The following is a 25423-nucleotide window of genomic DNA, read 5'->3' on the forward strand; positions in this document are numbered from 1 at the left end:
ACTAGTTTCTTCTGGATAACTTGGAGCAATGCATTTAGCATCTGGATATTACTAGGGTGTCTTGTACTCTGTTTCTAAGCACCATTACAGTTGTGAAGATCCATCACTCATTTATCAGTTTAATATATATTTCAAACTTGAGAGAGGTTTTAGGAAAAGCAATTAAAAGCACTTATTTGTTAGTTCCTTACCAGGTGAGACAAATATTTATGAGGAGACAATCACCAGATGTGAAAACAGAGCTTAATTTGTTGGTGCCAAAAAGCTAAAAAGTTTTTTTTTTATCCATCTAATAGGCTGTTTAGGTGCTTATTTAGCCTTCGTGGACAGGGACTGAGTCTCTCTGTCCTTAAAATATGTTTACATTTAAACTACTGGAAAGAGCTTTTCAATGCGGTCAGTCAAACTTAACATTAAAGTCAATTGTCTAATCCTTCCTTGAGGTCTGTAGTCACATTGGAAACTAACAGCATAAGCATGAATTGATTTCCATTCTAGACTTTGTCACAACATGACAGCTGTATAACGTACCCGATATTTAAAGTGAAAAACATTTTTCTATATCCTGTAGAAGAGTTACAGGATAACTAAAACCTGCACTAAGAGACACTTTCCTTTTTTCTGAAGTGTAAAGGTAGAAGAAAGAACCTCAAGAAAAAGTTCTCTAACGATTGGAAAGTTGAAAAGTACTGATAACTTGTGGCATAGTGGCAACAAGCCACTATTTTACAATGGTTTTGGAAGAGTAACTTTTTCAAGCATTGAAAATATTTGCATACTTGCTTTACAGTATACTTCACTAAATTTTCTGTTATCACATACATCAGAAATTCAATTCCAGTTGTAAAAGAGGGACACGAACTATTAGAGTTTTACTATGAAGCGAAAATTTCTTCCACAAAAAAGAAAAAATAAAGAAGTTTGGTAACCAATTTTTATTTTAAATGCTAGCTCTATTCTATTGCTCAGAAGGACGAAAAGCAGTTTGTTGCTGGTTATGAATCTTCTGCTCCGTGGCTTTTCACACAGCATTCTTGTGACTTTTCACAGTGGTAATGATTACATATTCAGACATCTGCTCTTTGTCCAGTTGCCATGGGATTAAAACTTTATTGACAGTTGTACCCCTTTTTGAGCTACATGCACTGGAATGAGGAAGAAGAACTTAACGGTAGTTTAATCTAATTGTCATCCCTTCCACTGCCCTTCAAATATGTGGGTTGCATCAAATTGAAGTGTTATTTTTCTTTGGAATACACTAATCCCAGAAGGTTGCAGGATGAGAACATAAAAACAGCAAAGATTTACCTCCTGTATGAAACACAACACTGATGATAAGCCTTCATGACATAAAATGAGTCTCCAAATGCTGTCTAAGGATGGGGTGGTGTAGACAGACAGAAATGCAGCCTACCAGAAAGACTAAATAGTATTAGTTTTTTGCTGTTATATTGCATGTAGGTGGTCAAATCCTATTACACTTGCTAGAAGAATCAGGTTTGCATTCATTTATACACATATATGGATGATGACTTTCCATAACAAGGAACAGAATTTTTTTTCCACCATTTCCTAGGAGAATTTTGCTACAGTCCCTCATTCCCACCTTTTGCAAGACACAATCAGAGGAACAAATCTATACAGTCCAGTCTTTTTCAATATAAGTCATACCATTTTTGATACAAATTTACAACCTTCTCATCTCATGCTGAAACTGTATTTTAAAGAATTACCTGGTTTTTTGCATGCCTATTTTTGTATAACTTTTCCTTCTCTGAATGGGGAACATTTCTTAAAGAAGTGAATGAATCAGTTAATCAAACAGGACAGAGGATATCTGCATTTCAGGTATTAGTCCACTCTAGCACCTGTTCTGAAAATCTGAGACAAGGAATAAGGCTTTCCCTTTCCATCATGAATTGTTTAACACACACAAAACCCTGCTTATCCACACCTGTGCTCTGGGAAACGATGTTTCTCTAGCAGTATATAGAGCAGCTTTCTTCTAGGACATGGTTTGCAACTCCTTCATGGAGTATCTTCTATCTTAGCAACTTAGCAAAAGCAGCTTATTCAGTCTTCCACTGAAAGCAGCTGTATGAACCTGAGATACTGCTCAGATCCATGGGTTTGTCTCAGGGGCCTCTGATGATCGTTTTATGATTTGGGACTGACATTTGGACAGATCTGTGGGAAGCCCTTGAAATAGCTCAGACAAGCATGCAAAAACATTGAATACAACTCGGAAGAAGAAAAGGATAATTTTAAAGCGATAAAAAAAAAACTCCAAAAAACTGAATCCTCTCCTGAGTCAGCATTTCTGTAACAAGACAATTAGCTCTGCATGGAGAGATTTGGACTGATATTCCAGAGCAGCTGATGAAGAAGGAGACCTTCATAACTATACATGAAGCTTGCTGTGCTCCCGCTACTATCATACTCTCTGGAGGGAGACCTTACCCAGGAACATTAGGTTCATTTTGGCAATGGAAATTTAAACCTCCCCAAGACTAGTGCAAGTCTCTGAGTAATTGATTTAATGATAGAAATTCATCTGTCAGGCAGTGTGCAATAAGCTTTCATAATAACTTCATAAGCTTCTGTTTGTCTGCAGGCTCTGGGCCTGAGGAATGTGTTCAAAATGAACTACTGCTTTCAGAGATCTCAATAGTCTGATTTACTCTTGCTATTGGCTACCCAGAGCTTACAGTTTAATTTTTGGCTGGTGTTCCTTTGCTGGAAGGGGTAAAGAATCTTTCACAGGGAACAGTGCCTCCCAGAGTGTCTCAATTGAGACATGTTCCTCTGGAATACATAGAGAAGAGTTCCTTCCCAGTCTCTCTATTTCCATTCCTCTCATGAGATGCTAAATTTGTGTTTCCTTTCCTATATTCACAATGAAGCAGGCCATAGGGTTTTTTTTCCTTCTCAGTATGCTCAGGCCTAGGTGGATTTCTCACCCTTCTCTGAGCCTCAAGTGATCGGAATATGAACAAAATCTGTTTTTCCAAAGCAAGCAGAATAGGAAAGTATAGATAAAGCATTCTTCTCACCCATCGTGTAGTATGTCTAGGTTCTGTTTGTAATTTGTCATTGCCACATTGAGGCATTTGAAAAAATTAGAAAAAAACAAGCAGAAACAGAACCTGCTTGACATTGTAATCAGTGGTTTTGTTGTCGTAGTTTTAAATAGACATCAGATTGCCAGTCACTGGAAATTATTAGGAAATGACTTCCACAGCAGAACCACTTTTGCCAAGCTGAGCTTGCTATCCATTGGGATAGGCAACAGCCATCAAGAGCATAATTAGTTTAATGATTTCTGAATGAAAAGGAGTGCATATGCCAAATGAAGAAGCAGCAATCTAACTGTAAATGAAGGAAATGGAAGGGTTGAATTTCAGTTATGCATCAGCAAAACGCTTCTCAACAACTGGCCAAATTCTGCTGCATGACTAATTTGTGACTATTCTCTCTGAGGCATATGTGGAAATAAGTATTAATAAGGCTCCAAAATAAACTCTTAGATATTACAACCCACCCTCATATCTTACATAAATATTACAAGTGACAAAGGCCAAAATGAATAAAATAGGAATCAGTCCATGAGCATAGTGTTGGTATTTTACAGCTGCAGGAGTTTGCTTGTGTGTAATATACATATGTACATTCAGAGGAATGCATTTTAATAGGAGGGCTTTCTCAAATCTAAGCAATGAAAATTCTTAACACAGGTATATGTTCCCTGAAAACTGTTAGTTCAGGCACAGTCACAAGTGAACTTATACAAGCATTATATAAGACTAATTCAAGTTTCGATACTGCAACACAAAAGTGTCTGCAAAAAGCTACGTCAGATCAATTCACTGTAACATCCAGTACTATATTTCTATATTAACAACTTATTTTACTCACTTCTTATAGTCTTCTATGCACTATTTTTTGCAGCTTTTATCTGAGATCAACTAGAACTTGAACAATCCAGAAAGCTGTAATCATCAACTGTCCAGTTATATCTTAGGAACTGTCACATTAAATGTATCAGACCTTTCACTGTAACAGGAAAGTGGTGTGAGAAACAGATTTCTGTATTGCATCATATGCCTTTTGGTAGCCAAGTTTACAAGACTTGATATGCTCCTAGCGTGCAATGTAGTCATATTTAAACCTGCTAAGCTAGTTCAAAATGGCATGAGAACACTTTCTAAAGCTGTGAGAAGAAAAAAACCCTCACACTATTGTATTCCATCAGCCTGCTACATGGCAGGAGGTGATTCTGAGCTTGGTGCAGCAAAGGTAAGCTACTGCTCTAGAGCAAACACAAATGACCCAAGAGTCCTCAATCCATACAAAGAGTGAACATGGAAAGTCTTACCATGTAGACTGGCCTACATACAGGGCCATCCAGCTTGTGGAGATCTGAGCGAAGAATGGTAGGAAAGCAGAAGGAGGTAGGGATTACAGACAACAAACAAAAAGAAACAAACGAACAAAACTCACCAAAATGAAACAACTTGAATCCTGTAGTTCACACAGCCATGTCAGCACACACAGTATGCAGCTGGATCTCGATAAGAACTTCAGTTCCAGCTCCGTAAGCTACAGTAAGTAACAGTACAGCTTTTTAATTTGGTAAGATTGCATAGAAGGGTGTGTAAGCCTAAGCAGATCCTTTGCAGTGATGTTTTATAGGAAAAGAAAGGGAAGAGGAGTTGTCCCAACACAAAGTCAGTTTCCTCAATCTCTTCATGAATTGTTACCCATTTAAGTAACATAGAAACTGCAAGCACTTAGATGATAAGCTACTTGAAAATTACAGTTAACTTCTGCAGAGGTAGAAATCAGAGTAGCATCCACAAACTGAAAAACATGGCATCCTGTTTGGAAGAGGATTATGTGTATTTGCTACAAGGTAACAGATTGACCAGTAAGGTTTTAGGATTTTTTTCTTAGGTTTTTTCCCCCTTTCTCCTCCCCTCAAGCAACAACAACAACAACAATATATATATATATATATATATATATGTATATACATATTCTTAAAAAACTAAGCATAACCGTATTTTTATAGTGCTTATTCCCACTTGTTTCAAGCCAACTATTGACATTTCTTTAATCTGAGACTCCAGATCACTCTTATTAGAGTCTCTTATCCAGAAGACATTTTGCTTGTTTCTCCATTAGAAGTGTAACTGTTACACTGGCCTTTTACATGGCCTTTCATTTCTAACCTGTTTATTGTGTAAAGCCTAAAGCATAAAGAAATGAAATTGCTTTTGTTTGTTTAGCTTTCTCATACCTCAAAGCCGATTAGTCTGCGCAAATAGATGCTGTCTGAAACTTAGTTATTTGTGGGATTGTTGGATGCTATTTTGCTTTGGTCTTGTGTAAGTAAAGAAGTAAAGCGTGTTCCTTTACCACATAGTTGCCATATCTTCTCCTGATACTCTAAATTTTTATTATATCCTTAGGAAAAGGAAGAAGACTGACCCAGAATAGCATTTCTACAGTAGCGATTAATTGAGGTCTCTTGTGCTAATGCAACCACCTTGCGTCTCAACTTCTTGCTGCCTCACAAATCAGACCAAATTTTTCCTAACACTGAGTACAAGGCCCTTATCAGATTGCTAGTTGTTTATACATCCAGCGGGTAATTCTTGATTCAAAATTTTACGTAGGAAAAAAACATTAGCATATATTTAACTTAGCAATAGTCATCTGTTGGATTCATTTTACGCTGGAGAACCCATCTTGTCTATCATTCCATTAATTCAACACGTTTGTTTTCAGTCTGTTCAATGAAAAATCTTAATAACTCTTGCTGTTTGCTTCTCTCTCTTCTAGATATTGATGAATGTGCTGAAAATACTTGTGCTCAACTTTGTGTAAACTCTCCAGGAAGTTATAGCTGCTATTGTGATGGCAAGAAAGGGTTCAAGCTCTCTAAGGACATGAAGAGTTGTGAGGTAAAACAGCACTGCGTAAAATTCCTTGTGGAAAATCAAAAAGTTAGATATCTGTTGGTGACAGGATGAGTTAGCTTCAAGAAAGTAGGAAGCTGTTTGAGAACTGACTCAAAATTGCTGAAAAAATTCTGGTGACTTTGATCTACGGTTTGGCTCACAAAGCAGACCCAGTAAAGCATTTGGATACCATTCAGTTTATACATACTCATTTACACAAACCTTTTCAAGAGAAGCTAGCCTTAGCCAATCTTCTTTATTTTCTGCCACCTTCAAATTAGGCCCCAGATTTCTCCTATCATACAAACAAGTCCTGTTCAGCCTACCCTGAGCCAGAACATTCCATTTGCCCACATGCTTCCAGGTTTTCCTTAGACTGTACAGAAGTTTTCACTCACTCTTTCAGCATTACTGAAAGGTCCTGTTTGGATCAAATAGACAAGAACTGGACTGTTTTCCACAGTTTTCATCTGCAATAGCTTAAGACAAAGGATGTAGTAATACTTGCCAACTGAAGAGCCTCTAACAGCCAAAATGGACTGTTGTTGCTCACTTTGAAAATTTACACTTATTAGTAGCAGAAAATGTCGAACTCTGGAGAATCTCAGTAAGAAGATTTTCCTGTGAATCGTTCTCTGCATGTTTTGAAAAGTTTGTGCAGGCTGAGACTTGTTTTATGAGGTGAGTACAGATAACTGCAAAAAAGAAAAAGAAGAAACAACACCTCTAACACAGTACAACAAAACTAGGCTTAGGCTGTAGGAATGAGGTCTGGCACAAGTGCCAGCATGTATGTATTAAAACTTGTGTGTACTTGTTGATATTTAATATCTGAACAGCACTGGGAGTCGTTACATTTTTTTTTCTTTTTTCACACAAGAAGAAGAGTATCTTCTAACTTTACTACACATTCAAAACAGTTGTTCAAAACTGATTATCTATTTGGAAACTAGTTTCAGGCCATATGGAAAAAGTAGTTAAACCAGTTGAAAACATGCAGTCCGAAGACTAGTTATATTGGCAAATGTAAAATGGAATAGCCATAAGATTAAACACACCTATACATTTAATGAAGTTGCTGTGTAATGAATACACTCATTTGAGTTTGATAACTGTATTCAGCTGTTTACTAAACAAGTGTCTTGAGAACAGGTGAGCCCTTCACACATATTCTTGTTGCTTCTATTCTATAGGACTGCGATACTGCTGTCATGTCACAAGATGTAATTTGAGGGATAATTTCATAGCAAATTGATTTTTAGGCTCCTACTAGTCAATGTATCAGTGCTCTAAAGTACATTCTCCAAATCTTCCCATCTTTCTTCTATGTAGAGGGAGTAGGTTCTGCCAGAGCACATTCTAAGTACTTTACTTTCAAGAAAAAAAAACTGATATTACCTTACTTTTAACATCACATTTTCAGAATACAAAGAATCCAGCAATGTCTGGAAAGGATAGTTGACATTTGTTTACTGATTATTTTACTAGTTTAAATTTGCCCCATATGTATACATATACAGAAGCCTGTTTAAAATTTAGGTATCTGAATATCTGAAAAAATAAGTGTCATTGGTTTTGTTGTTGATGATTTTGATTTTTCTCTCCTCATTGCAGCTGCAGCTGTCTGGCTGTGATTACTCTTATTTGACTTTGGCTAGAGCACTAGGATTAATCCCATCTTCGCGTACTGTTAAAGGACTTTTAGTTCCCACAAGTACAAAGAACTTCTCTTTTACATTTTCCTGAGAATATTCTGTCTCAAGACCTTCCTGATTCCATTAACGATTCTCAGAAATATTAATTCAATGTTATTCTAGCAGGAAGCGTGTTGTTGATTGCATCAACATCCCCTTCCAGAACTTGAGTAAGATAGCAGTGAACAGACAGAAATATTTTGTACTGTACCAATCTGTTACTGTATTTACTTGTAAATTGCTTCTTTTTATTCCAGGTAAATTATTCTAGTTGTATTGGAGATTGTTCAGCTATGAATAGCTGTATATCAGTGTTGATAAAGAGAAGGTGATCTTTATTTTTAAGTCTTCTCAAGTCACAGCTCTGGCCTCATTCCCTTCTAACACCTGATCACATTTAAATTCCACACAGCTTTAATAGCGGAATTTGGCTGGACTCTAGCAGATGAATGTCATAGGTCCCTGGTGACAGGAAAGGTCATGATGGAAGATGAGAATTCTTGATTAAAATACTGAATATTTAAGTAGTTGCAGTCCACCAGAACTGTTTCAACCTAAACTATCCTTCAACAGATTAAATAAATGGACATTTGTAGAATAATAGAGTTATTAAGGTTGGAAAAAACCTCTGAGATAATCTACTTGAATCTTCCACCTACCACCAACATTGCCCCCTAAATCACATTCTTTAATACACATCTGTACATTTCTTGAACACCACCATTGATGGTGACTCAAACACCACCCTGTGCAGCCCATTCCAGTGCACAACCACACTTTCAGAGAAGCTTTTCCTAAAAATCCAGCCTGAACATGTCCTGGTGCAACTTGAGGCCATTCCAAACAGCGACAACAAAGAAGAATATCAATATATTAATTGATAGCTCTGAAGTTAAATCAATAAATAAATAAGTGAAGTAAATTGCCCATTGCTTAAAGAAAAACAATGAAAAGGACCCTAACAGGAAACAATAGAAGTTACTTAATAGAATTTCACAATACTATGTTAAAAACATTTTTCTTTTCTATTATTTTCAGTCTGTTCCTGTGTGTATCCCACTGAATCTAGAGAAGAATTATGAACTGCTTTACCTGGCAGAGCAGTTTATAGGAATTCCTGTTCTGTACTTAAAATTTAAGTTGCCAAATGTCACCAGGTAAGCATTTGCTATTGATAAAAGAATGCCTGGAAATCACAGACATTTATTTCCCTTAATTTTCTGAGGATGCAGAGTGGACGTCATACAGAAGTTCACCATTTCCCCATGGTTTAAGATACCCTTATATGGAGAGCAGATTAACTCAGGTCCCTGCACATACCCTCACTTAAGGGAGCGTGGAGTCATTTGAAAGTGGACAAGCAAGAGTAACATGCCTGGAGTTGGTTTACAGCATCTCTTAATGACTGTACTGTGTCCTTGAAACAGCCCATCATAAATATAAACAACAACTGTCTGATGTGGCAAAACTAAAAGGCCAGCAATTTTCTTCCAGATACTTCAGAAGCAGGTAGAGCCAGTAGCAGCTGAGTCTCAGCCAGGAAACAGTACAGAGCTAGGGCAGACGTGAACCACTAGCATTCAGATGTGACCATATCTATGAATTCATAAGCTGGAGTCTTCCAGCCATTACATTCCTAGTTACCAGTGCTGTTGGGAGGAAAGAGGTATATGGACTGGGAGAAAGAATTCAAAGGGATCCAGACTTTAGTGTGCAGAAAAAGGAAGATGACTGAGGGCATAAGTATAATAGGCAGTAAGTCCTATTGGTTTGTGCACCAGAGAGATGCACTATTTTTTTCCCCCTTTGTTACAGAAGCTTAGTCTTCCTTTGAATTGTAAGAACAGGGGTTAGGAAAGGATTGAGACAGTGACAGAGATACAGGAAGTCAATTAGAGTCCTCAAATAAAATTCAGACATTATAGGAGAAAGAATTACTTTATAGCTTCCATTCTCATATATGGCAATGGCTCTAAGCCTGTTGCTACTTCAACAAAAGCAGGCTAGGACTGCCCCAACCCTGTGCTTCCTTTCACAGTTTTCTGAGGACACTGAAAAGGCACAAAACCTTTGCCTATATCACCATCTGTATCATTTCCTTTAGCACCATCAGAGCAATTGACAAAGATAGTGACCTTTTTATTACTCTTGGACTTCTTCATGGTGGCAGCCGAAATTGCAGTGTTTCTTGACTTACTGAACAATTTCAGAGTAACAGCAGCAACAGCTGTTAAGCTGGTGATCCCCAGAGCCTCAGAACCATACAGAAGGACATAAATCTTGAGAACTTTTTCCTCTACCATTTTTCCAAGTTGACCTGGCAGTAATGCATTCCTGTAAGACCTTTCTAAGAAGATAAACGTTTGAAGCTATCTTAGTAGCCCCTGTATAAATACAGAATGCTTTTCTGTGGGTCTGTGCGAGAGACTGACATCTAGTGGACAAAAAACGAGACTGGGAGTTAAAACGACCCATGGTCTCAATTACTGCTCTCGTTTCTTTTGTTGTTTTCAGCAAATCCTTACTTCTGCTTGGTTTGTTTTCTTCTCTCTGTGTTCAGCTGCCAAGACGCAGACAACAAATCCTCAAATTAGAGAGAAATGTGTAAAAGACAATGTAGCAACTTGTTATAATTGTTACAGGACAGCACTTGGCAACCCCATTTTACTAAAATGCAGCATAAATAACTTCTTTTTCCCTACATCGTATTTCCATGCAGTGTAATAGTGACATTGCCTCTATCTTCTTAGTAAGATATCCTTCACATCCAGAGCTTATATGAGATTTGGTAACTGAACAAAGGCTTTTTCAAATCCCAGCTCCAGGAATTAGTTGCTAAACTTTTCCCTGGATTTAGATAAATAACATTTGATTCTGCCTTTGACTATTAGTATGCAAATATCACAAACATTCAGAAACAGAATTACCCAAAGGTGACTATCTATGAATTTTTTCTTACCCTGCTAATAGGTTAGGAATCTTCAGGATTGCTGTCTTAATAATAAAATTCTCCTTTATAATTCAGGTTTTCAGCAGAATTTGATTTCCGGACATATGATACAGAGGGAGTTATACTATATGCAGAATCTCTTGACAATACAGCATGGATCTTGCTTGCTCTTCGTGATGGAAAGATTGAAATTCAATTCAAGAATGAATTTGGAACAAAAGTTACCAGTGGAGGAAAAGCCATTAATGATGGCCTGTGGCATATTGTAAGTTGGATTTACCTTTCCTTCCCCTTCCTTTAATCCCCTATGGGAACTATACTGTATGCAGAAGCTAAGCAACTATTGCAGAGGCTTAAAATGATGCTCCCAAGTCCCAGATTAAAAAAAAAAAAATTAACCAAGAAATGTGCAGGGATGCCTTTCCTCTGGGAAACTGTTGCACCTGTTTATCATCATCAGTAAAGAGGGAATTAACACTAGCTAGCAACATAGGAATAGATTATTAGAAAGTGTGATTGCAGGGTAGAAGTCAGCATCTTGCAAACTCTAGAGCACGAAGCAGCTGTGTAGGTAATCTTCTGGGTAGGATGGGAGTAAAAAAGATCATCTTTCTATGGGATGTCTGTGGATATGGACAGTTGCCATGATCCAAGTTTAAATACGCTTTAAGCACTGAGTGCATTAACACTATTTTACAAGCCAGATGTCTAGAGATACAAAAATAATGTTTCATACAGGTATATATAATTAGCATTTAAGAATATTGTGCTTGCTTGTGTGTGTATCTAAATATTTACATTTAATTCTAGATATCAGTTGAAGAACTAGAAAACAGTATCAGCATAAAAATAGCTAAAGAAGCAGTGATGAATATTAACAGTCCAGGAACTCTCTTTAAGCAGTCACATGGTTTCTTGGAAACTAAGGTATACATTGCAGGATTACCTCGCAAAGTTGGTGACACTATCATTAAACAGGTAACTAAAAAAGTAATGTTAAGACTTATTTTTTGCTTTTTGCTTGTTTTCCTTTGCGGTCACACAGGAAAGAGCAGTAGCTTGCAATCCATTTAGAAAAGGAAAATTTTTTAAGATAGCTTTCCCTGAATCACCTAAATCTGCTGCAAGAGTGTTTTCGAGTGACCCATATTAGTGGTGCTAGCTTTTGCTGTGCCCTGAATTGGTACAGATATCACTGTGCAGGTAGCACAACGAGCTTTCACCTCTACTAGATTCTTCAGTAGCCCAGGTTAGACACAGTCATTCACTCAGTCTCTTCCATTCCCCATAACCAAGTTGCTTCAGCTGTCTGCTCCTGAGTGCAGGAGCCCTCAAACTGAGGGCTAACAGAGAAGCAAAAAAACCTAACTGTATGCCAGAGGTTACACTTCTGTTTTTAATCTTTTTTTTTTCTGTTCTCAAAAGCAAGGTAGAGAGAAAAAATACGAAGCAATGCAACAGCATCTCCTTGCCTATTAAAAAGTAATTACAGGAATTTCTTTATGCGTTCATACAAGTAGAAGACTAGAGAAGCAAGAAACAGTGCTACTGTCATTGTCCTTCAAATATTGGAAAGCTGTGATAACCTAGAGCAAAAGAACAGCATGTGCTTTAAAAACTGAGGCAGTCTTTTGTATAAAGATAAGTAACATCAGAACTGGAAGAATTAAAACAGGATAACTGATTGAAGGCTGAGGTTCTAAATGCATGATGCCATTTGTTTCCTCTCCAGTATCAGTTCTGTAACCTATAGCACTGATAAGACTATTATTGGCTCTACGTGGATATATAAAGTAAGAACTTATTAACATTTTAAAAATAAATTGGAATTCACACCCCTAGAGCTGTACTTCTTCTACAGATTAACCCTCGGCTAGATGGGTGTATTCGTGCCTGGAACCTGATGAATCAAGGACATTCAGGTGTGAAAGAAGTTATTCAAGAAAAGCAAAGTAAACACTGTTTAGTAACGGTTGAGAGAGGATCATTCTACCCTGGCACTGGCATGGCAAAGTTTCATATAAACTACAGTAAGTATTTTCCTGTTCGTTACACTTTTTGCGAGGCTGTTGATGAAAGTGATGAATTGTAAGGGAAAGAAAAAATTAATAAAAAAAACAATGCTAAGCTATATGTGTCCAGACTAAGTTATATACCACTGCATCCAGTGGTGATTCCAGTAATTTTTTTTGAGAAATATGTTTGGATGAGGGTTTTTGGTCCCATTGGTGTAATCGATTTAATTTCTGAAGTGCTTTAAGTTAGAAAGCATATTCTTCGTTTGCAAAAGATGGGCACCAATTCTGATTAGATCTAATTCTGCTCTGTTTGTCAATGGAGAGAGCTACAAAAGGATATTGAGGATGTGGAAAAGGATCACTATAGTTCTGTTTATGCAGTTCATCTTTTAAATGAATATCCTATTTCAGCATCTATCTTGCTCCTCTTCAACCTAGAACTTTATTACAAGACTTCCTGCCCTAATTTCAAGTTTTGCTACTCAGAATCACTCCCTGTACTCTCAAGTTCCTGAAGTGAAATATCTCTATCATCCGAAATCTTCTTGTCATTTCACTTTCATATCTCAGATGCTGTCCTATCCTTCAGCCCTGCTCTGATCCCCAGTCCTTTTCATCCTAGGACGCGCTGTTTCTTCTGAGGCCTTTTATTTATATCCCCTAGCCCACTTGAAAAGATTTTTTCCAACCATCCCAATATGAGTGATCCTTATGCCACTGAGGGTTCCTCTGCTTCCCTCCCATTCATTCATACCACTCTGACGTGTCTCCTCCTGACCTTTTCGTGTGGGCTGCTGCTATGCCTTCGCTCTGTCCACCCCCTATTCAGTTCCCATCCCCATACCACCCTCCTCAAATTCACGTGGCTGCCCACAGCTCCTGCTGCCCTCCCACAGGCTGTTACAGTCCACTGTTTCCACCCACACTTCCCTCTGTGTAGGGGTCTGACCTCATTTCATGTTCTAGGATTTCTGCTTCCTGAAGAAACTACTATAAATTAACTTAGATGTTACTGGGGAAGGCAGATGCTGGAAGTTACAAAAGATGACAAATAGCTCTTTAAACAATTTTTACATTAGCTTCACTGTGAATACATCATATTAAATTATATTCGCACCATCTGCACATTTGTTTTACCCATCTGCGTATTCCCATTTTAATAGCAGAGTGATTTGGGAATGTGAAAATGTGTCAGAACTGCCAATCTTCTACTCAGTGGCAGTAATTTATGAGTTAAGTAGTTTTTTAGGTTTGATCTTAAACTGACCTGTAACAAATATGGCACTTGTTCTGCATTAGAACAGAGAAAGCAACATTTAAAAGTCCAAAGTCCTAAAGGAACATGGTAGTGGAGTTGCAAGTGGATTGTTTTGATTGTTAAGACTGGTCTTGTAGTTCTTTCTAAAAGGTCTAAAATTCAGTTTTTCTGGAGATTAGCACTAGTTTTTTCCACAATAAGAAAACAGGTAAAGTACTAATTTTTTAAGACCATATTAATTTTTCATTAGCAGGTAGAGTAATTAATGTCAATCCTTTCTTTTAAAACAGATCATCTTGACATTGCTGAAGATTGGCTAATAAATATGACTATGACTATTCGCCCAACCACAGACACTGGCGTTATGTTTGCCCTGGTTTCTAATGAAACAGTGCCTCTTGCTCTGTCCATAGTGGACTCTAACTCTTCTGACTCACAGGTGATCTTAGTTCTAGCAGCTGGAACATCAGCTCACATGAATCACAACTCTAATCTCTGTCTCACTTAAATTACTACTCCGTTTGTGAAAAAGTCAAATTAATTAAGAAGTTACTTACATGAAGTGGAATTGGCCAGCTGGATTCATACTCTGCAAAGCACTTGGATCATATCTCAATGTGCAGAAAATGTGTTGCTATTTGTGACTGCTACAGCAGGGACAAAGCACTGAGTCCTCCTATGTTAGATACTGTCCATTGTATCATGGCTGTAACCTGTTCTTCCAAACTCATAAAGTAGTAGGGGAAGTACGGCAGAGGTTGAGGTTGAGTCACAAGACTAAAGCAATAGTAATATGTTAGTTTCCATTTTTAAACTGATGTTTTTGCTCATCCATACCTCTGCCTGAAAGGAGAACACGTAATGAAAACTAGGTTGCCTTTGAAGCAGTACTTCTTTTGATTTTAAGAGAAGCAGGATTTCACCTCAGAAGCACAACCAAAGGGTTTTTACAGTGAAGTGAATGTTCTCGTTTATATTCTGAAATCTGTTAGTGAATGGGTTTGCTTACAAAGCGGATGGTTATACAGCAGCTTTCAACTTCAGTATCTTTTCCAGCTTAAGACACTGATTTTTAAAACATCTCTAACATTCCTTTACTTTCTACTCCCAAATGTAAAATGTATTATAATTAAGCATAACTGTGTGTCATAGTTACAGTTCTTGTGTAATTTTGTGACTGTATTCTTTTGTTTAGGAAATCATTGCAACCATTGGAAACATGACTGTTGCACGTCTGGAATCAAAGAAGTTATGTACACCCAGGAAGGTGCAAGTTGGACTTCTGGTAACAAGACAGCAACTTCAACTGTCTGTTGATTCACACACGGACCAAAGCAATTCAGAGCAACTGTCTATCCTGCACCAAGCCATGATGACAAATGTTGTCACCTATTTGGGTGGCCTGCCAGGTGAGTTATATTTCTTTTCATTCATTTGTTCTTTTGTACACACCTAATTATGCTCAGCCTTGCCCAAACTATAGAAAGCCTACAAGTGTACAAGAAACCCTTTACCCTTCTCACCTCGCAGATTCTTCTTGTTTCATCCACTTTATGCAGCTTTTCAAGAGTCCAGTTTTCAATAGGAGCATCATTAAGTCCAGGAAGAGGCCTCAAGAGATTTGAATGTGTGATTTTTCCTTTTTAAGTTGGTAAGGAGTAAGTGTTGTATTTTCTGAAATGCCACCAGTAGGCACAGTGTAGAAACTGCATCAAATATATAAGAAAACAAGCATTTCTGAGTAAATTGTCAGAAATGCAGAAGCAGAAGTCAGGAATATTGATTCAACAAGGAGGCTCTGGGCAACAGTTGACTGCCAATCTTTGCGAGATGGAAATATATTGAAATAGCAAATAGCATTTTATTTAAAATAAGCCACAAGTGAATCCTCAGTGATAGAACATGTACAAACAATTTTATACATGAAATGTACACATGCATATTTGCACAGTAGTTTGATTTTGGAGTGAATTACAGAGAAAATGGCACTGCCACAGAGAATGATTTTTTAAAGCCTGAGATCCTTGAACTTGAAAATTGGTAGAGGAAAAACACTGTGGTTATGAAGTTAAGTTACTAACAGCAGAACCTTTCTATATATTCTGTTAAAGGTATTTTAGAAAGAGTGAGTCACAATTCCTACAGAGAGCCTTACTGTTTTTATAAACATAGTCTTGAATTGACATCCACATTATATGTAGGCTATGTTGTCAAAGCACTGCCCCACATAAAGCCAATCTTCATCTGCAGTGTGTTCTGCAGGAGAAAAAGTACACAGGAGCAGAAAGGGGTGAGAAACTGTGTATCCCATGGAGATGATCGTTTTAGGCACTTTTTCAAGGTAGAATACACCAGGGAAGCTGGATTTATGATTCCACCCTCTAGACTTACTTGTTAGAATAGAAACAAGATTGGGCAGCACTGCAGCCCCAATCCACAGTTGTTTGAAGCAATAGTTGCCTCTGCATCCAAGCACGTATGCTGGAATTGACATCTTTTTAAGTCTATACGCAGTTGTAGTAGAGGATATAAAAAACTTGTCTCCAGATGTGACAATTTATCCTCTAATTTTGTTTTTGAATGGGTATACAATGTCTTGTAATCCAGCTAAACAGACAAGTTCCATTCAGATAGAATATGTAGAATGAGAATACGCTGATGATGCAGTATGGTCAGACACCACTTTAGGTAAGTATCTTTGTAATGCCTGCTGACTTTCCAAAGAGAAATAAAGTCTGTATTTCCTCAGTAGATGCAAGTTAGTAGGCTAACAGAACCATAGTAACTTGAATATGATTCTAGTCATTTCATAGCCTTCCTCACATCTGTGACTCTTCCTAGAACACTGCAAACACTGAGGCCTTAAGAGCTAAGACCTCAACTCAAGTCAAGCATCCTAAATTGATAAGAAGAAAATATTAGTACATACTGTATTCTGAGGCCTCGCAGCAGTGCCTGCTTGGTCCTGTGCCTAATATATTGAACACTGGAAGTATATCAGTGATCTGATGCTAAGAAAGCTAAATGAGCAACAGATAAAGAGGGTCTCTCACAGACATTTCACATGGAAGAAGTGGTAAGGAAGCTATAAAATGTGTGCAGTTCCCATGGGTCCCCTATTTGAGAACGTGCAGGTTCTAATCCAGAATAGCTTTCTGGCAAAAGTATGAATTCTGTGACCTCTAAACCTATATGCATCTGTTTGTAGGTCAAGAGAAGAACAGTGGACTCCACGAAACATAGTACTAGTTCATTGTAGTTAAGTGTTTCTCATAGCAGCATTTCCTGCATTATGTATAATTTTCTGGTTTCTGGTTGGGAGAACACTTAAAATGCATATTTCAAATTGTTTCGACCCTTCTCAGCTTTGCTGACTTTATCTCAAAGAATCTTAAACAGAAGGGAGTTGAATGTTTCATGCCAAATTGCTGTTTTCTCCCATGGATGACTAACGGAGGCAGAATGGAGCGTTCCCCATGATTTTGCTAATCTATAAAATACATAAGATGCTGCATGCCTTGGCCTAATATACTAAATGTGTTTCTGTGCAGATGTTCCTCTGGGTGCTACATTAGTAACTGCTTTCTATAACGGCTGTATGGAGGTTAAGGTCAACAGCAGACAGCTGGATCTGGATGAAGCCATTTTGAAACACAACTCCATCAGATCTCACTCATGCCCACTGATTATGGAGTAACCATTCAATTCTTAATTTAACTTTTTTTCCTTTCAGATATAATTTGCATAATTAGTCTCACGTCATAACGAAGCCTGTACTATTTTATTCAAGATGTGCCAGGAAAACAATCAGCAGCGTGTTTTTCCTCCCCTTTATATAGCATGTGGGTGAAAAAATCCCCTCTTTTCAGCTCTAAAGAGACAATCAAGATCAAAATTTTGCACTATGTTTTTCTTTTTTAATTCATATCAGTGATAAATCTTAATGCCAGATTTATCTTCCACGCTCAGACTATGACCTTGATATATTTAGTTTGGAAAGAGAATTTTTACGTCTTATTTTTCATATATCAGCACAGAGTTACAAGTTGCAAATATTAGCATTATATTTGAATGTAGACAAAACCATTCTCATTAAGCTTTTCCAGACATACCACGCAAAGAGAAATCTGCAGGTTTTGTAGTACACGCTTTCAGTAAAGGAGAAAATGCCCTGGAATGCAGAGCCCAATCTGTCTGTGGGTATGTTTACATATTTGTACCAACATTGGTAAAGATCTTCCAAACTATTTTTTTTAAATGCAGTTAATCTTCGCAAAGTAGCTCATTATATTGTACCAACTTTAATTCTTCTATTTTAGGAACCCAGCTTTAGACTGTTCTGGATTAGATCAGGTAATTTACTTCTAAAGTGGATTAAAGTGGAGGCAGTTTTGGAAAACAAAAAAAAACTGCATGAAGGAAGGAGCTCTGGTCTTCATCATGGGAGAGCAGAATGGAATTTCCTAAGTAAAGCTGAGAACTTGCAGCAAACTTTTATTCAATTTATAACAAATTTGGCACTCCTCAATATGAGCACCCTCTACGGCCCATCATAAATTCCCTTCGCCTGTGTGAGCCTTGCATTCACAGAGCCCCCAGAAGAGATTTATTTGCAAGCCCTAATACAGTTGTTTCTGACCTACTTGAAAGCCTAGAATTTATTAGTAATATCAGAATGTAAAGCCATATTCTGCTCAGCTGTGTTTAATAGAGCGGGTGATTAGAAGAGTATTGTTTTCTTCGTGTCTTAATTTCAAGCATTGCTAGTATTTCTTTCATATTCTTAGTGTTCTTTCTGGTTCCAGCCTCACAACCAGAAGCCTCTCTGTGCAGCTCACCTAGTGGTTTTGTTAAGCCCAAAACAAATAAATTGCAAGAGAATTGCTGTCAGCAATGAATATATACTCCCATTCATCATCAGGAGAGACATTTGTCTGTCAGAACTTTAGACCCAGGGCTTGCTTTCTTTGCTCGAGACGATGAAGTGGAAATGTATGTACAGAAGGATGGATTGTGACAATATTCATTTTGAGGATTGTCTTTCTCCAGAGCTGCTGCCGGTGACATTAGTGAGGTTTCTTTCACAGTTGAGTACTAACATTAGTGTATCAGTGCTGCAGAATCTGAGCCCATTTTTCAACATTATTGCTTTGTCTGAGGTTATTGTTAACGTGGCTTCCCTCTTGTGCCCTCAGATATAACACAGTATTTGCTCTGACTTGCACACCAGCCCACTTCATGTTGGTCTCCGAGTCTGTCCAGCACTGATTTGTATGCAGCTGCTTATCAAGCAGGAATTCCATACAGCTGACACCCAGGGGCTAATTGCCAATGAACTACAGGTTCAATTTTCTAGGAATGCATGCAAAAAAACTCATTTCTCCAGATTTCATGAGAGGGAAATCACTGCAGGAAAGCATCCATCCCCCCACCTTGCTCTCATCCTATCCCAAGGAACACGTGCTTCATTTGGGCCTAGTAACTACTGAAGTAAGCATTGAAATAACCACTGAATTCTAGAAAGCTTTTGGCCCGTCTCTGCCTTGTACAAGCATACAGATTAATAGAGGGAAAACACAGTCAAGTGTCAGCACAGTACTTCAAACACTTATGTCAGCCTGTGTGAACAGTAGGAGGAAAGGCTGGTGCTTTTTTTTCCCTGCTTAAGTGTAATAATCGGTACAGAATTAAAATTAAAGAAAACAAAAGTCATGTTTTCCACACAAACACCACTTCTTTTTTGTTGTCATGCAAGAATATTTTAGGATATTGTAGTTGCAATGAAATTTCTGCATTTTTTAATATAAAAGTGCCTCCCTATTGTAAAAATTAAATAAAGCAGCATTTGCAAGTTTCTTCTCCTTCTAAGTTGTGTCTGTCTACGTTTGTTCATTTTCACCATGCAAGACTGGTTCTGGTGGTCAAATGGTTGACCTAAGACATCGTGATAATCTTCAGCATCAAAGACGAGAGTCAGCTTAAATTAATAGGCTGTCCAAGTAGGATTCCATAAATTTATTAATTCTTTAATATTGCCTGAAGAAATTAAGCTTGGCTTAAAGAACATGTGAAAGAAATTAGATCAAGGACATTTATCGATCCCTATATTTTCTTCTTTATCAAATGCATTTAATTGCATTTTTAGGCATAATCATTTCAGCAAAGGCTGTTCAGTGTTTATATGGAGCAGCTGGAACCTGCTCTTATGCACTGAGTATTACAAATCAGCATATCCCCACTTCCTTGAAGCTGAAATCTAGTCATGGAATTGGTTCTCATTTATACCAGAACAACTTTCTGCTTATGCGCCTGATCCAAGCAGGGCACGTGTGCTTTACTGCTGCTTGTCTCCTGGAGGAGAAAACTGACTGGAACGGGTGTGAACACCTGCACTGTTGATATTCAAAATGAGCTCTAGCATTGTCATCTTAAGAGCAACCAAATTCATTTTTAGTCATTCCAGTCATGCTTATCACTGAGCGATGCACTGAAGGATCAACAACTAAGGATACTGTTCCTTCAGTGTTATTAGTTGTATGTAAACACTAAATATTTGCTGCTTCAGCAACCTTAGGATATCCAAGCACCCAGATTTGGGAGCATTTTATCTGCCAAAAATTAGAGGAAAATCCATAACAGCTAATACCAAAGGGATAAATAAGGCATCACTTAGTAACTAAAAGAAGCACCAGGACAAACTGAAGACACAGTGTCTGATACCAGACCTTTTGTAGACCAAGCCTCTTATCTGTGCTTCCTCAGAAGCAAACTATGTCCTTGAAGTAGTCCTAAAAACCACGTTTCACTTGTTCAAGTCTCAACAGCTCCACACAAAGCAACACTTTTACTTCTTGTCATTAGGAAACTGTATTTCTCTTCTCTCCTGTCACCCAATTACAGGAGAAATAAAGGCCAACTAAACAACACACCACCTGGCTGTCACAAAAAACCATACACAACTTTTTTGAGATAGGGGGCCATTATCAGCAGCATTTCTCCCTGATTAGGCCAAGATTCCTCTACTGAAGGGCCACCACAGCCCTGAGTAGGGATTTGATTTAGTAGGTGGGTAGGGATAGTGATAGGAGGATGGTTGGACTAGATGATCTTGTAGGTCCTTTCCAACCTTATGAACCTATGAGTGAAGTTCGCTAGCAGCAATACCACTGGAGGGGTGGTGAAAGCCACCCCAAAGAACAATAGCAACACTCCTTACCTTATCAACACCTTATCAAAGGTCTGACACATTATGTCAGAAATAAGGTCATTAACGTTCATTAACAGGATCTAAGAAGACCACTGTGAGACACACTTGGAGTTATATGTGATTTTTGCAAACTTGGAGTGCTACAGAGGACAAAGAATAAAAATGACTTCATTCATCTATAAAACAGAAAATATTCTGCTTACAATTCAGCAGTATCTTACCTTTCCAGGAGAAGTTTTCCTTTCATCAAATCCTGATACAACTCCCACAGACCAAACCAAATGCTTTCCCCTGAGCAAGTCTTCCTCTTTTCTAGCTATCAGGGCCATATGCTTGTTCCCACCAGCTGGCCACAGACTCCTGCTAAGGCACTCAATTGAAAAGCAATCTCTTTTAAACCTGGGCAGAAGCCAACCTTTTGTTTAAGGGGTTTCTTCTGTAACACAAGGTCATGTAGATTTAACAAACCTACTTCCCTGGAACAGGAAAACCCTATCACCTTGTAATTCATGTCTTCATATTAAAGCACTGGACAGAAGAGGCATTAAGCAAGCTGCACATATAATGTGAAGCCTGTATCTTGGTCAAGTTTTATACAAGGTATTGGGGTCTTTCCAGGGGACGCATAAGTAGCTTGCTGGCAGCCTCACAAAACCCTCATAGTGAAGTAATTACTCTACATGTGCCATTTTCCACAGATGTGAAGTGGAATGACATCAGGATCTACCCCAAGCCATCCTTCACCCTCCAGGACTGGCCAATATGGACTCCTTGGGGTGCTCCGCCCTGAGTGGGAAATGGGACCAGCCAGGTCAGGCTGCTTTGCCTGCAAAGGCCGCTCCTGGAAGCACTCATCTTTGTAGACGAATATAAATGAACAACAGTTCCAGGAACGCTCCGCATAAGAAAGGCTGTCCTGTTAAACAAATGATGAGTGAGAACAAACATTTTAAGTAAGGAGTGCGTGGTTACTGCCCGCCTTTTTAAAGCAAGATAAGGCAGTTACTTTCCAAAAATTATTTGCAAGAGAAGGACCTCAAAGGAATAAACCGACAAGCTTTAGAAATGCAGACTGAATGTTTTTCAAAAGAGCACACATGACATAATCACAATAATTTGGGGCAAGCTGCAATGCTGAGATCTCTATCTGTTACTGGAAAGCCTAACTGTGGATTTAGATTCTGTGGCCATTTTTGTCGTATTTCGATCAGGCAGAAAACAGAAGTTTTTTTTACTACTGTTTTAAGGTAGGTAGCTGAAATGGCTACTCTCTCACCTGCGCACACGTTTCCTCCTAACTGACTTAGTACCGTTATCAGGATACCAGGAGCCCCAGGTTCCCCACCATTAATGACATTTGCAGTTGAGGCACTCAGCAGTCCCTTCCTCTGCTGTGAGTGTCAGTGATGTCAGCAGCTGATGCTAGCAAAGCAGAGCTGTGACCTATGATCTCAAGGGCTGAAAATGTAGTTTAGCTCATCCACAAGAAATTAAGAAACAGCATTGCCAATATTTCTACAGTCCTTTTACTGAAGCCCAAAGAAAGTGCTGCTAACCAAGGATGAAATTGATTTAACCAAGCTTACCTTGCAGCCTGCTGTAGGTCTTGACATAAAATCCACCCTCCACCCCCGAAATCTCCAGCCAATGAAACTTTAAAAGTGGACACTGCTTTCTCAGGGATATGCACAATGAATATTAAACAGACCCCTGAAACACTTAATACCTTTTGTCCAGAGTCAATGCTTTTTTTCTCTCCATTATGTGCACTGTTTTTCTGTTGCTAATGTTGTCTTTAAGTCCAAATGTGCAGTGGAGCACGCAGGCAGATGGCAAAACCATACCTGAAGGCATGCTCTCCCAGGGTGCAGAGGGACACCAGGCACCCACCTGCCCCCTCCGCACCCTTAATGCCTCTGAAAATCTGCCCTAAGCCCATTAATATATGGCCAGAGAACCTGAGCTAGATGTGATATCCCGGAGCAGAAATGTAAATTTCACACTATTTTTTACCAGAACAAAATCAACTTCATGCTTGCAGTCAGAGGAGAAGTACAATAGATGTGAAGACTCTCCAACAAATAAAAATAACACATGCTTATGGCAGTACTGTGCTGGGACACCTATTTTAATCTGCTCCTGTTGAGTACAACATACACAGGGAATGAGAAAAGCATTCTCCAGCAATCCAGAAATCGAATGATTTCCCACGTCTGTTGTACATTTCACTATATAAATGCATAGCTTAATGTGTTTTTAACTCCTAAGCACTTAACGTAAGTCCTGCTGGGCTTATGCAGCAATGCAAGTTTAACCTCCTGGTAGAAACTTTCTATCCAGACTTTAATTTCCAAGCAATGAAGAAAGCTGCGATGACACTGATACCTTCTGCACATTCCAGCTGCATTTACATACCACTGCCATGATGAGAGCATTTGGGGAACCCAGCACACTGCTGAAAGTCACTCCCACACCTTCTCCATAGAATCATAGAATGGCTTGGGTTGGAAAGGACCTCAGAGATCATCCAGTTCTAACCACCCTTCCTGCTAGATCATGCTGCCCAGGGCCCCATCCAATCTGGCCTTGAATGCCTATAGGGATGGGGCATCCACAATCTCTCTGGGAAACCTCTTCCAGTGCCTCACCATCCACTTCAAAAAAACCCAACTTCCCCTCCTTCAGTTTAAAACCATTTCCCCTTATCCTATCATTATCTATCCATGTAAAAAGTGGATTCTCCTCCTGTTTATTATCTCCCTTTAAACACTGGAAGGTAATGAGGTCTCCTCTGAATCTTCTCCAGTCCAAACAAGCCCAGTGCTCTCAACCACTCTTCATAGGAGAGATGCTCCAGCCCTCTGATCATCCTCATGGGATTCTCTGGACCCTCTCCACAAGTTCCACTGGAGTTTGAAAATACAGTTCTTGGCATGGCCACACCTGAGCCTTGCAGGATTGCTAGTGGACTGTCCTGCATTAGCAGGAAGGGATGTTGGCAGCTATCAAAGCGAGCAGAGAAAGAGCAGATGGTACATGCCCTGTTGTTTGGAGCTCCTGTTCAGCTGCTGCTTCAAAGGCCTGATGTCTGGAGCAACAGTGGGATGCTCAACTGCTGTGTTGAGCAGAGGGCAGAGGACATGTAGTTCCTCAACTTACAGATGATATAATTACACTCCACGAAGCCACACTATGTTACATGAACTCAACTTATACAAGCTCTGTTTGGTGCTCATACAGAGCACGGTACAAGCTCACCTGTGCCGCTTTGTGAAGAGGAAGGAAGGCCACACTGCCCCACTGCCTGGCTGCTGTCCCCACAGACATGACAGTGCCTACAGGCTGATTTACAAACATCCTTACAGCAGTTCTCTGTTTTTCATGTTGTCAATAAGGATTACTGCTCAAAAAACCTCAAGGTTTTGCTGCTGGTCACAGGATGACTTCAGTAGAACTCAATGCTAAATTTGTTGCCTTGTCTTATAGGGCAGAAATCAATCCTGCTTCCTGCCAACTTTTACCTTGCCTTTACAATAGGAAATAGTTTCCCTAAATAATATACTGAGGATATTCTCTGTTTGATGTCACTCTTTTCCTAAGCACCCTGTTTCCTATCCATCACAATCTGTGGATGTGCTGCTAGTCACTGAGTGTTGATGCTGAAGTTTGTCTTAGCACAAATGAAACATTTTCAGGTCCCAGTGATCTTACACGTCAGATCTGCTTAGCTTAGCAATAAAATAATGGCTGTGGTGGCTGCCAGCTCAGCAGCTTCACTTGGAGTGTTATAGGCATGCCATGGTCTCAGGCTCAGGCACCATCTGCACTGCAGTGCCTGCCACTGGTACTTAGCTATCAATTCCTTGTCTGCTTCATAAACCAGAAAAGAATCTGGCTTGCTTTCTTACTACTGAGTTTTCATAGAAGTATGTGAAACCCAAGTATTTTGTGAGTTCTGGACTTATACTTTCAATTTTTGAATTGTTAATTTACAGAAAAATTCGGGCTTTGTAGTGCTACCAGAATTTCAATTGCTGCATCAGCTGAGCAAAACAACACATACACTATTCTAAGGGCTAGGAAGAGAGGAAGAGTTGAGGTTTCTGTTAAGAACTTGAGGATTCCTCAGGCTCACGACCCCTACACTAGCCCACAGGCTTCCCGTACTGCATGGTCTTCAGCATTGCTCTTTGGGCAGACAGTACTCAGACTATTACTTACTACCTGCACCTTCCAGCTGTTCTGCAATCATCTTAGCCATGCTTCCTTCTAGTTCATATGCAGACTCTGTGGTAAATTCATGGATGTGCTTTCAGGTTCTCTGCCACACACT

General features: G+C 38.9%; 1 protein-coding gene across 1 annotated transcript in view; it reads left to right on the forward strand.

Moving 5' to 3' along the window:
* The window catches only part of PROS1 (protein S), a 32202-nt gene extending 13702 nt beyond the window's left edge, over positions 1–18500 (forward strand). Inside the window, exons 8-15 of the mRNA XM_065741936.1 lie at positions 5845–5966; positions 8696–8814; positions 10683–10872; positions 11418–11585; positions 12469–12637; positions 14174–14322; positions 15079–15292; positions 17435–18500. Coding sequence (XP_065598008.1) covers positions 5845–5966; positions 8696–8814; positions 10683–10872; positions 11418–11585; positions 12469–12637; positions 14174–14322; positions 15079–15292; positions 17435–17580 — 1277 coding nt within the window. The 3' untranslated portion in view covers positions 17581–18500. The remainder of the gene's footprint in view (positions 1–5844; positions 5967–8695; positions 8815–10682; positions 10873–11417; positions 11586–12468; positions 12638–14173; positions 14323–15078; positions 15293–17434) is intronic.
* Positions 18501–25423: the final 6923 nt, after the last annotated feature.

The sequence above is a fragment of the Cyrtonyx montezumae genome, unplaced genomic scaffold, assembly GCF_038088225.1.
Source record: "Cyrtonyx montezumae isolate F1298 unplaced genomic scaffold, pur_monq_1.0 scaffold_3, whole genome shotgun sequence".
Taxonomy (NCBI): domain Eukaryota; kingdom Metazoa; phylum Chordata; class Aves; order Galliformes; family Odontophoridae; genus Cyrtonyx; species Cyrtonyx montezumae.